We start from the raw sequence: 13,862 nt of genomic DNA, 5'->3' as shown, positions 1-13,862 counted from the left end.
TTTGCAGACTATGCCCAAAGATGGTCCCTGGTACTTTCCTCCAGATATGGGATGCCTGCCTGCTGCATGATGCTGGATCAAGGTAGCTCTTACAGTAAAATGTCAGCTTTACTCAACCATATCTGTCTTCCCTCTAAATGATTTGCAAGTGCTAGGCAACATTTTAAAACAACAAGGACAGACTATACCAGCTGCTTTAAGTACTGCTAAGAATATGAAGTCCATTCATTATCTCTCCATCAGACAAGAATTTGCTCTTTTCTACCTGTCAATTATTATACCTTGAGCTTTCTACTGCAGAAATTAACGGTGTGATTAAATGTATTATTAATGCTGATTCTTTGTCAAATATTTTGAAATATAACTAATAGTGCTCATGCTTACTTCGATCATAAAATGAATGTTTTATTCACAATGGCCCTTTATTATGTTATTTTTAGCTACTATTTGCCTGGTTTCATCTGTCTTATTTGTTTCATATATCTTCTATGTTTTATAAGGTTCAATAAATAGCTGAATACTAAACGATAATGGGCCTCATGCAAGACACTATATACAAAAAAATTGTTGCTGTTTTTTTGCTCTTATTCAGGATTTGTCCTTATTTTGTTAGTAAACACTGATTTCTGGGATTCACCAGTGTTTTCTTTTTTAACTCCTACAGAAGTTTGTCTCCAGTCTCGGGCATGTGCCCGAGTCTTTGCACACAGCACAAAACATGCCCTTATATAGTGCTCAAGGAGCATTATCTATGCTAATAGGTGACAAATGATAAAGTGAGATTCATCATTGAGCACACCTGGGTAAGAGCAAATTTGGGTGGTTAAGAAAGTTTGGTGCATCTGGAACTGACTTCTCTTATATTTTTTCTTACCAGAAAAGAGGAATATAACAGAAATTTAAGAGAATGTTGCTGCATGACGCCCAATGATTGCCCACTAAACGCATGCTCACTACTTTGCTCTTTGATATCAGACTGTTAGTTTGCTGAACATTGTGAAGCTCAGTCAGAAATATATGTGACTTGGAAAAACCTTTAAATTGCTGTCCACCCATGCAGGCTTTCACCTCTCAGGTTTGTTCAACTCCGCTGCAGGGAATTGTGGTGTGAGTGTTTCTTGGTGACTTTGCCGCAGGAGGAAACATCTGAACATACAAAACCAATCATTTTGTGTCAGTTTTTATCTCTTGCGTAATCCTTGTGTGTCATATTCTGAGGTCTCTTTTACCTCAGCCAGAGAGCGTGAGCAGCAGCACAGACATAAAGTGAGAAATTAACTACAGAGCAACTTCAAAATTTAGTGTAAAGGAGATGTGTATGTGCAAAACACTCCAGCACCCAAGAAAAGAAGGTTCACACGTACCAGGTAGCAGGCAGAAAGCCACCGACTGGTGTTTATACTTCAAGCACTTTATCCCACAAAGACTAAACCTCTGCTGACAACACACACTGAATTAAAATGGGTAGATGTGTACTTCTATTTGCTGTGGTCTGTAGAGTTGGAAAAAACAATTCTAGTTATCTGCAGTCTGAATAGCATGTTTTCTAAAAACTCTCTTAAAACACAGATAAAAACAAAGACACTTAGTGTTTTTTTTTGTCTGTGTGTTGATGAACTGTAAAATCTACACACCATTAATAACAACAGTTGTTGCTGCCTGAGGTCAAGAGACATCTCATATATACTACTATTATTACCACCACTGTACTGCCATTAATCCACACTTCACATGAGCTAAGCCTGGGTATCAGTACTCAATACCTGAAAGTAGGGGTGCACGATATTGGGTTTTTTTGCCGATATCCAATATGCCAATATAGAACAACTCATTTGGCCAATAACCGGTACCGATATCAATATATCCACTTTTTTATCCACCTTATTTTAATGATCATCAAGTCTCTTCTGTATTGTACATCATATTATGCATAGTCCTTTCATGATGGTCCACCAGCAGATGGGGATATGAAATACAATACTTTTCAATGTATGTAATATTCATTCCTTGTGCAAAATAAGAAAAATACTTCAAATTAGGGTTGATGTTTTGTACAAAAACATATATATTGGTTTGCCATATCAGCAGAAATCAGAACACCTAATGCATATATTTCATTTTAAAGCCAATATCTGCCGATACCAATGACAATACTGATATTATCTTGCATCCCTTCCTCTAAGATACTGACTTGAAATAACCCAGTGCCAAGTAGTATTGAAACTTCTCCAGTCAAATGATACCTGCATTCGATCTTTTTTGTACAAGGATCCAGAAAAAAATGGCTATTTTAATGGTTTTGCTCACTGTAAGCTGTAAAGGTGTATTTCTGCTGTAAAGATGGGTATTTTAACATGGGTCACTATGGCCATTCGAAGAATTGCACTTTTTTGCACTTCGGCATTGGCTTCATTTTTTGAATATTGCCACTTAGATGTATTACATGCCTGTGTCGTCTGTTCACACAGTGGGTTCCAAATAAAGTAGGATAAAAATTTATCAAATAAAGAACTCTATTGGTATAGGTATCGGTATCAATTTAAAGGTACTGGTATTGGTATTTGTATCAAAATCTTTTAAACAATACCCAGCCCTTTAAACACAATGAATTGTTAAGGAAATTTACACAAATCTCCCCCACATGTTTCATCTTTGTTGACGCCTCCTCATCCTTCTCTTCATATTCATCCTCCCCCGCTGTCATCCTCTTGTTTTCCTCATCCTCTTTCCTTTATCTTCGTCCTTCCTGTCACCTTTCCCTGCATCCTCATCTTCTTCCTTCTATCGCATTCTCTAATCCTGTTTCTTTTCTAACTTTTTTTCCCTTCTGACAGCAGATCATTTAAGTCCTTTTCCATCTCAGCTGCTTCTCCTTCGGGATAACAAACAAGCTAGGCAACAGGTCTCATGTCATACTCTACGATGAAAGAAGCCATTCCCACCCATCCTTACGAGGATAAACTACAGATCTTGAGACATCAAGGGGGCGGTGTGAGAACATTTACCTGTGTGCAGACGTGCTGAAATGCTTCCTCAGCACACTTTTCGCATAGGAAACTTTCAGATGAAGCCGATACAAATTCAGTTAAGGGAAACAGCAGCTCCCCTGCGTGAGCTGCTACACTGCCACAAAAAAGCAGAAACACTGATTTATAATTTCAATATATGCTGTTGGTCCACATATTGTGGAGACGGGGGGTGTTATAAAAAGAAACTCCCCCAATAATAAATATCTCTATGAATAAATATCCTAAAAAGCAGTCCAAATATGTCTTGAAACTGTACTGTAGAAACACTGTATGTCACATATTGTTTGGTGACGGAGATGTGAAGCTCCCTGGCAGTCGTCCTCCTCCACCTCCTCCTCAGGGAGAGTGTTAATGAAGCAGGAGGCTGGTCAGATGGGAGAGTCTGTGACTCTCCACTTGGGTTCCAAGCAATCAATAATATACAGACGGCCACCCTCGCCTTCCTCTCCTTCTTTTTCATTTTCTTTCCTTTATCCTCTTCATCTTCATTATTTTACTCCCTATGTGCTTTTGTATGTGTTTTCACCTCCTCTCCCTCTCCCTCGCATCGCCCCTCCTTCTCTCCTCTGACCTTGGTCACCTTTAATCTTCTAATTTCTCCTATTTCCAGTTTTGCCTCCCCCTTTCTTTTACAGTTAACAGTGAGAATGTTATAAATCTGCCTTTAATTAGTATGACACTTGCAGCTGCATTTCGCTTCGAATCGCAACTAATTTACTTCTCAGTCATCGCAGTGTTTTGACATTCCAGAAGTTGCACTGTGCAATTCTCAGAGAGTTGGGAGGAAAACAAACTTACTGTCAGGAAACTCTAATCTGAAAATACCAATGGAAATAAAAAATAAAAAAATACTGTGCACACTCAAACTGCTTTAATACAAAGTTAAACGAGGTATCCTTTTCATCTCTCAGATACTTCACTGCCCCGGAGGGACGTTTTTCTAACCTGTGAGGCAACAGTGCCCCCTGCAGCTCTCCAGAGGACGTGCAGCTCAATAACGTTCAGGAAAGTTGATCCCTCTACACTTTTAACCAGCCTTGTTTTAGCCCCCCAGCTATCTCCTCCCACAAGGGGAATTGTGTAAGTGGATTTAAATAAATTAATGCTTCTGCTAGCCTGGGGAAAACACAGCAGAAAATAGTCCAAAAACAAAAAAATTCAAACTGCTGTCGCATTCACAAAGATAGAGAAGAACATATATTTTTTCTGGCTTACGCCTATAGGCCCACATGGAAGACGGCTGTAATTTGAATATGCCATGCCTAATTCCACATTTAGGCTGAACTGGCGTTCTCCAGGGACTGAATACAAAGCAGCGTGCAAGAAAGACACTTGACTAGTCAGCTGGAACAACACTATCTGGGCTCGGGGGATAATCAGTCCCACCATTTTGAGACCAAAACTGCTCTAAAAGAAACCAGTCAGAAGTAAGATTTCCAGTATCCATGCCAACAAACAGCAGTCCTGTCTGTGTAGCATTTACAGAATGTATTTCAAACAATTGTCAAAGCATCAATAGCACTTGATAAATCTTACCGCACCAAGTATGTGGGCATATTTGAGGCTGCTAGAAGAATCAAAACATAAAGATTAAAGATTTCAATCAAATGAAAACTTCAAAAGGCTGGAAATCATTTAATGGGAAAAAGAAACAGCCTACTGAGTTTGTACTCCTTTTGCTACAGCAACAGAGCGATCTTTCTCTCAGTGGAAAAGAAAGAAATGAGTGAGGGAGGCTCATGAGGTCTTGGCTATTAAAGTAACTACATAGCATTAGCTAATTGGGACCCAAACAATCTGCTGAATACAAATGAAAGGGGAACAGGGAAATGCTGCAGAGAAAAACTCAAAACCATATTTGTATCATGTTCCTTAGTGTTTTCCTTTATACATGCAAATATTTAGGGCAAGGCCTCATTAGGATGCTGCACTGAAATCCTTTATTTAATACTTTATTTTAAATTAACACTTATAAACATGCAAAGAATAAGTATTAAGAATATAAATAAGGAAACTAATCATCACTAATGACCTCAATATGGCATCTACAACATGCTGTAAACAAGCCTGGATACTGTGCATAAACGGATACAGTTCAGTTACAATGCAACCCTTCAATACATGCACACACTGTCCAATTCTAGCTACGGAGAAAGTCTCTCAAGAGAACAAAGACACCCTGGAGGTTTCAGATAACAAGCTCCCTGATCTCTGGTCTTTACACTACAGTTACTCCGAAGCCAGATGTACGCCTACCTCTGGGTCAAGACAGACACCAGTGGGATTACCATCTATTAGCAGAGAAAGAGGGACGGATTGGAGATGCTTCTCATTTGGCATAAACACAGAATAGGTCTTTGTCTACAGTGGATAACAAATTGGCTTTTTTGGTAGTTTGTGTGAGTGGTAAGAGAAGCACAACTAGGAAAATAATGACAGGCATGTACACTGTGCATGTGTGCATGTGTGTGTGTGTGTGTGTGTGTGTGTGTGTGTGTGTGTGTGTGTGTGTGTGTGTGTGTGTGTGTGTGTGTGTGTGTGTGTGTGTGTGTGTGTGTGTGTGTGTGTGTGTGTGTGTGTGTGTGTGTGTGTGTGTGCGTGTGTGCGTGTGTGTGTGTGTGTGCGTGTGTGTTGGTTCACACCTCAGAGTCTTCATTGCGGAGTCCCAGTTGGAGGACAGCACTGGGAGACTTCAATCTGGCTTGGCTGGACTGGGCCATCTGCAGGTTCAATTGCCAGCCGACATACTCGAGCTGCGACACACAAATGGAGCCAGTTTTTCTTTAATATTGACATAACTGTAAAAAAAAAAGTCTTGCACTTTAATTTATATAATTGCCCTTGACAAATTTTCAAAGACTCGGTGGTGGCATTGTTTGTATAATAAAAATAACATTGAGTAGCAGTGAAATATTTTTGTATATTTATGCGTACATTGATTAAATTGATTTCCCCCGTTCCTCATTATGTTCTCACTATCTGACCTAGATTTGTGCTATATTAATTAATTTTATTTCAGTATAATTAGCACAAATTAAAATGTGCAAATAGAAAACACCACCAATCAAACTGTTAAAAATAACTTTGTATCCTTTTCTTCCACATCCCAGAGCAGCGATTCTCAACATTTTTTACCCACAAATCTGATACAATTTAAGTGATAAGTGATAAGATTTTGCATCCGGAACCTCCATCTCAAAAGATTTTGGTTGTTAGATATGATTAAGACCCTAACCCTTGATTTCTATAGTTGTCATCTACAGTTGAGGAGAAAACCGTGACGGAAATTAAACCTCTGGTCAGAGTCATCACTCTCATGACTTACTCACAGTGGGCGCTCTGGTAGAGTGAATCAAATAGTAAAAATAATATATTCCCCATTTTTCTTTTGAAAAATGGGGAAAGAAACAAACCGAGGATGTCACATAGGGTTCTGGGAAATTGTGATGAGAATTTTTCACAATTTTTGACATTTTATAGAATAAACGATTCAGTGATTAATCGTTAAAGTAATCAGCAGGTTGGTCAATGATGAAAATAATTGTTAGCTGCAGCCCTAATTTATAAAATATCACAGGATCCTAGATTTACCGGTGATGTCATCAACTGTCATTGCCTCTACGAAACCCAAAAATATTACTGTAATGTAAGACATGAACAGTAGAAAATTCTCACATTTTATAACCTGGAAAGAAAGTTTTGACATTTTGCTTTAAAACGCATTTTAAAAAATGAATTTATCAACTAATTGCTGCAGCTCTAAGTTGTAGCTTATTTATAAGTTGTGACTTCCTGAGATTTGTGTTCCTATTTCATGAAGATGAGACTCTATCTCAGTCTTAAAAGAATAATGAGGTCCTTTAGTTAAAAATGCAGTGTACATAAGATATTAATGGCATGATTGCTGACCATGTTCTCACCAGATGACCTAAAGTCAACATCATTAACAGAAGCCACTGTATTATCACACTCATGAATATGGTAATTATCATTGACATTAAGATTTACTTCTGTAGAACTTTTCTTAATCTTCTCAAAGTTTAAGTTACCTTGTTTCAGAGCTGCAGCTTGTCAGACTAATACTCGGTCTTAGTCAGCTGTAGCAGTGTGATGGATTAGCAGCACTGAATCAAGGCAGGGCAGTTCAGTATTTTATGATGCAGAGAGAGGCCATAACAATAAACCATGTGTGACTTATTGGGTCTGGATGCTTCCACGGCATCACAGGGCAGGTGTGAGGTGAGGAAAGGCTGGACCTCATTATTCATGACTGGAACAGCATCCTCATTAGCATAAACAAACATCACAACTCCGTGATGTGCTACTTATTTTGCATCTGGTATTTGCAAACGAATCAATTTAAAGAAATCAATCAAAATAAATTCATTGATATAAAAATCTAAGCTGTAGGTTAATATTATGTCATACATAAATGCATGAATAAATGACCACACATAAAAACAAATAGCACAGTGCCATAAGGGATGATTCACCTAAACATCAAAAATAGATTTTTTTTCCTCTTATGATGCTATTTATCAATCACTGTATTAGCGTGAGTTGCTGAGTGTTGGAGATATCGACCGTACAGATGTCGGCCTTCTATACAATATAACAGAATTAATGAAATTAATGGTATAATGGCACTCAGCTTGGGGGCTCAAAGCACCCAAAAAAAAAAAACATCTAGAAAAACTTAACAGCAATGTCTCTCCCCGGAAATAATGACCCGATTCCACAAACAATCCATAAACCTTGTTGGTAGCAATTTCTGGAAAGAACTAGTTTCTTTCTGCAGAACTACACTTGCCAATCATATTACTGCAAGGAAGGAAGCGTGCATTTTCTTCTAGCTCACCTTGCACCTCTGAGCTCGTTAACGTTACAGCTCAGCTAAGGAGGACGCCATTAATGTTTACATCCTGCGCTGTCACGAGCCTCTCATCCGTGAGTAGATGCACGGTTCCTTCTGTGTAGTGATTCGTTTGGTGGGTGTAGTTAAACAGAAAGAAAATAGTTCCTACATAAAACTGCTCACAACACTGTCTGTGAATTATCTTGAGTAACTGAGTCGTGACTTTGCTGTTTTTTTTAAATGTATGTTTTGGTGCTTTGAGCACCAAAAGTCGAATGCCACCTAGTTCCATTATATTGGAGAGAGGGCTACACAGCCAACACTCACATCAATACAATTTATATTGATAAATAGCACTAAAGGTAAAAGGAAAAATATGTATTTTTTGCTTTGGGGGTGAACTGTCCCTTCAATAACATATGGTGGTTTTGTTTTCTGGCAAACTCCAAGTGGTTCACTCATTTTAAAAGGAAAAGCCAGCAATCAAAGGAATCCTCACCGGCGATGAAGATAAATCTCTTTGAACAGCAGCATTAATTTAAACAGCGACTGGGCTAATCAATCAGAAAACTGGCAGTCACCGACATAAAGACTACCTAGGACATCCTTTCAAGTCCAATTGAGTAATGAAATTCAAATGAGCAGTGCACCTAAACAGTGATCATAACCGAGAGATATAAGTCTAAGCACTGGTTACAAATCAATGTGCAACAAAGTCTGACATCCAAGATTTCCACCAGCAATATAACATAACATGCATGTGTGGCGTGATAAGAGTCAAAAACCTCCTAACACAAATGTAACCTAACACATTAGGTATTCCACAAATCAAATAAAAGCAAAAATCTTAACAAATGTTTCTAAACATTTAGTTTCAAAAGGAAAAAAATCTGAGATTAATGAACTTGAAGTTGGAAATACATGAGTAGAATCCTGACATTTATTCACATTGAGCTGTATTTTTTTACTGAACGCAATCAAATGCAATCATCACACACTGTTCATACTATTTATAATGCTATTATATTATTTCAAGGTCCTCTTCAGTATACACAAAGCTCTAAATGGGCTAGGACCAAGCTATATTGCAAACGTTTTTGTTAACTATTTGCCTATAAAAACACTGTGATCATCTGCTGCTGATCTACTGGAGGTTCACTCCAACAGCAGAAAGAACATCAGGGATGCAGCATAGTTAGATTTTCTTTGAAATAAACAGCTTGGGTTTCCTAAATAAGTTACACTTTATTATTATTATTATTATTATTATTATTATTATTATTATTATTATTATTATTATTATTATTATGCACTCTACACTTTTTGCACATCTGGTTAGATGCTAAACTGCATTTAATTGCCTCAGTGGCTTTGCTCTGTGAAATGACAATTAAATTAAATCTAAACTACTGATTAGTAAAAGTGCTTTGCATTTATTCAAATTGGTAGGTATTTGTTTTTGGATTGGAAAATGCATTTGTGAACACCGTTTAATTACCCACAAATCAACACTTTTGTAAATCTTGATTTTAGGAGTAGATCATGAAACATGCATTTGATTCCAGTTCACTCCCTTAATTTGATCAATGTTTAATTGGTAGCGTAGTGGAACAGCAGGTGAGTTTTTTATGACATATCATATTCAGTTAATGTGAGAAAGGAAGTATGAGGTGGCAGTGAGTGTGTTTACTGGTTTCTTTAATGGGAGATCCTATGAAAGAGTTGAAAATCTCACTCAAAGACTACAAAATGACTGAACACAAAATCCTGCCTTCTATTCAACAGAAAAAGCCGACGAGAAAACACCTAAACTATGAAGTCAAAGCAGCAGCAGAGGTTATGTTGTGCATCAATGGCTGTCACAGCCTCCTGCTGGCAGCAACAAATTCATGGGGGAAAGAAAGACGACTTGCGAGACCCAATCAGGTGAAACGTCTTCATGTATGACAACAGCAACAACTCCAGCTTAATGTGACTGAAGCGTAAATGCTGCTTATTTACTCTGCGTTAGATGTTAATTCCCTTGACTTTGTGGGCGATGCTGTTTGAAGTGTCAGCGCTTAATCAAGTTATAGAGAGGAACAAGTTTTTAAAATCTACGTGACAACTTGCGTGAGCTGCGAAAGAACTCTTTGTAATCCGAACAGCTGGAAATGAATTCACACAAAAGCAGGTCAGTCTTAATATGGATAGTCGGACGTTGATTCTCAATTTAGTATCAAGACACTATAATGTCTCGCTAAACAGTGCTCAGTTCAAAGGGATGAAACAGCGTTAAAAGTAGGCTATAATTACACAGTGTCTGGGAGAGGATTAATCAGATGCTTCAGAAACATGGTCAGGTTTTGGTTGAAATGGTGTGATGGTTAGTGTGGGCAAAATTCAGAGTTCCAGCAAAAAAAAAAAAAAAAAACAGAAAAAAATCAAATTTATTTCAGCCCTTTCTCTAACATTAGCCTTACCTTCTTTGGGGCAAAGGTATTATGCTTTAGCCTCTCCACCAGCTCAGGTCCGGCGGCGGTCCAGGTTTGAGAGAACACCTCAGCTTTGTCTGCGTTTAGATTGACCGCCTCCAGCTGTTGCTGCAGAGAGATCGGCTTTACATTATGATACACCGCCTGCAGAGGAGAGGAGATATGGGTTAGAGCAGTAACTGTATAATAAATGCTACCATTAACCATGTTTTACAAGTGTAACAGATCAGTCCTATTTACTCCCAACACTTAACATTGCTACAATATAACAATTCACGATACAACAGTGACCCCAGCTGGAGAAATGGACTCACAACGTGATCCACACCAACAGGCACCAACACTACAGACATCATGCCGGTTTCTCTTACTGTCTTTATAGTGAGTCTCTGATTAAATATCTTCACATATAAAGCTTTTGAAAACATACACTTAAGCAAAGTGAACAATTTCAACCAGCGATTTGGCAAATTGTGGTCATCTGTTTTTTTTATGAGCCTGGCCATTTATGTGCGCATCACTTTGCCTGGCAGGCAAAGTGATGCGCACATAAATGGTATCTTAGGAGCACCTGCACATTCACCGTAGACAGTAATAGTCACTTTGCATGGTCATATTTTCCTCTAAATGCTCCTGTATAATGTTAACAACCCAGGAGGTAAATACAAAGTGGACATAGACGTCTGTGTCTGCACTGAAACAACACAAGTGGATTAGATCCAAAAAATTTCTTATTTCTTCACATCTAGAGGAATGGATATCTTCATACAGAGTCCTAAAGTAGGTTTGCTGTCTTTTGCTTTCCTTTCTTTCTTTCTTTTTTTGGAACCCTGAATTTGCTTTCTTGTCAACCGTCGGCTTGGTGTGTCAGGGTCTAGCTAAACCATTTTGTATCTTAAATGGGTGAGAGAGCCTCCAGTATTCTTTAATACAAAATCCAGTCTTTAAACCAATGTTTTCTCAGCCAATTTTAATAAAGTTATGGCACTCATTAGTTAGAAATAAAAAAGTGCAAACAAAACCCAAACTTTTCATTCCAGTCTTTTTAGGGCCCCACTTCTCACTGGGGCCCTGTGTAATCAGCTCTATTTCTCCCTCTACATTGATGGCCCTGCATCTAAAACCTAATGCTGACTAAAGATGCACAGTAATGCAGGGTGTAAGACGAATCTCCACAGAGCTGTACACATCAGCAGTAGAGGAAGACATGTCAGATAAAAGCGGCACAATAATGTAACAAATGTCAGATGACCAACTCTCACCTGCTCTAGAATAAAGGCAGCAGTTTCCAGGACAAGATTGAGAGCCTGTTTATCCAATGAGAGAGCAGCCTGAAGTTTTTCCTCCTCCTCTTCACTGAATGTCCGCTCTCCCTGTGCAGAAAACATAATTTACTGTGAAAAGACCCTTAAATAAATCACTGTTTTTAAAAACTGAATCATAAATGAAAAGCTGTTTTATGCTTGAGAGTAAACAACTTTTTAAAATAAAAATATAAAACATTTTAGGATTACATTACATAAACATTGAGGTTAGGGGCATGTTTTCCAACATAATATAATTATGTAAGTATATGAACGTGCCCTTTTGCATGTATGAGTGCAAATATTTATCTATGTGTGCATGCATGTGAGCAGGCATGTATATGTATGTTTATTTGTTCAGATTTTGCTTTTATTCAAATATGATCTTTACCTAGCTTTTTGATTTGTTTTTGTTTTTAAGAATATTTTGCATCCGGTAGACAAAAATGTATTTTGTTTTCTAGTAAAAAGTTTATGTGAATAAATAAATAAATAAGTAACGTGAGTGTCAAAGGCCAGCATATGTATGTGCAACCATTCAAATTCAATTTAATCTGACGTTTCGGACAACAACAATGGACTTAAGGCAGTTTATCCGCTGTGAAAAGCTATTTTCACAGCATGACTTGACAGAGCAGTAAAAGCACAGATTAAACTAATAACAATCACAATGGTTCCATTGTCATTAACTGTGACAGGAAGCCATGTCAGTGAGCAATCATGCAAAATAATAATTGATAATGATAATAGCTACACCAGTACTTTTCATGCCATGACTTTTTAAAATGCTTATTAAATTGTATATTAGTATTAAACAAATATTACTTAGCAATCAAAAAACAGAGCTAAATGGACAAATTGTTCTTAGAATAAATGACTGACACCCTTTGACAGTGAGCTAAGTCTTCTGAAAAACCAGTGTGATCAACAGGGCCAGGCATGTGTGCGCATTCATTAGAGCCGAGTGTGACTGATGCTCCAATAAGTCATTATGCATTCACTGCTCTTTCTGGTGCTACAGCTTTGCAGCAAAAGCCTCAAAAGCCTCTTGTCTTTGGCACCGAGAACACTGTGCAGTCTCTGTACCTTCAGATGAAGCTTTTGTATGATGCGTGAGATCAGCCTGGAGAACTTGTTCACATCAATCGCATTGATGAAAGTCACCGCTTCCTTTATGCTGTTTGGTAAGAACAAATGTGAGTGTTAATGACAGTGGCGTAAAAAAGCACTCAGATCTTTGAGTTAAAAAAAAAGAATCAGAGTTTACTGCCCAAGTATGATGCCACACATGAAAGGTACGTCACGCTGGCTGTCAGCAAATTTCAAAGGTATCTCTATACATTGTCAACCAACACACATAAACTATAAACATATAGCAGTGACAACATACAGCATCAGCAGACAGTAGTGTCTTCACTTCATTGCAATATGTCCCACAGGGTAAATAAAAGCATCAGTACAAGTGTGAAGATTGCATAGCAGCCTTAGATGAGGTTGTGTGAACATGAATGTGAGTTTAAAGACTATTATGTACACAATGACATATTCTACGAGGTACTGCAGAGTAAATATGCTATGTAGACAATTTTTTCACTGGCTGTACATGCGTGCATTAAAAAAATGACCTAAAAATACAACAAAGCTAATATACTAAAGTAAAGAGGGAGCAATACAAACACGATATATTTGAACTCACCAGTTCTGAAGAACAGGGGATTTTAGGCCATGGCTTTACATCTTATATGACAATACTGGTTTTACAATTTAGCTTTTGTATGTTGTTATATCTAAATTTTCTACGAAATTTTATTTTGTACTATGGCATACGGTCTTGATTTTTGATACTAAACTTACTTACTAATATTATTTCCATCAAAAATTAAAGCTTCTATAACACATGAACACATTCATTCAGAAGAATGGTGACTTTTGAGACTTTTTAACTCAAATGCAGATTACAACACTGCATAATGTGACTTAATTTTATTTAAAAAGCCCAATATTACAAATCACAATTTGCCTCAGAGGGCTTTCTAGCATACAGCATCCCTCTGTCCTTAGACCCTCACAGCAGGTCAAGTAAACTACTCTTTCAGTTTCCGTGCAGTGGACAGAGAAAAACTTCACCCAAAAAAAAAAACCTTTAACGTGGATAAAATAATAGCGACCTCAGGAAGAGCAACTGAGGAGGGATGCCTCC

The 13,862-nt window shown here is 37.8% G+C and overlaps 1 protein-coding gene across 1 annotated transcript in view; it reads right to left on the bottom strand.

Annotated features, from left to right (window-relative positions):
• commd10 (COMM domain containing 10) overlaps window positions 1-13,862 on the bottom strand; it is a 69,638-nt gene that overhangs the window by 54,968 nt on the left and 808 nt on the right. Inside the window, exons 2-5 of the mRNA XM_042488431.2 lie at window positions 12,749-12,839; window positions 11,621-11,731; window positions 10,347-10,502; window positions 5,672-5,782 (exon numbers count right to left, since the gene is read on the bottom strand). Of these exons, the coding sequence (XP_042344365.1) occupies window positions 5,672-5,782; window positions 10,347-10,502; window positions 11,621-11,731; window positions 12,749-12,839 (469 nt within the window). The remainder of the gene's footprint in view (window positions 1-5,671; window positions 5,783-10,346; window positions 10,503-11,620; window positions 11,732-12,748; window positions 12,840-13,862) is intronic.

The sequence above is a fragment of the Plectropomus leopardus genome, chromosome 4, assembly GCF_026936395.1.
Source record: "Plectropomus leopardus strain MGB_pleo_1.0 chromosome 4, ASM2693639v1, whole genome shotgun sequence".
Classification (NCBI taxonomy): domain Eukaryota; kingdom Metazoa; phylum Chordata; class Actinopteri; order Perciformes; family Serranidae; genus Plectropomus; species Plectropomus leopardus.
Note: the sequence above shows the minus strand (reverse complement) of the source record. Positions and strands in the feature narration are given on the sequence as shown.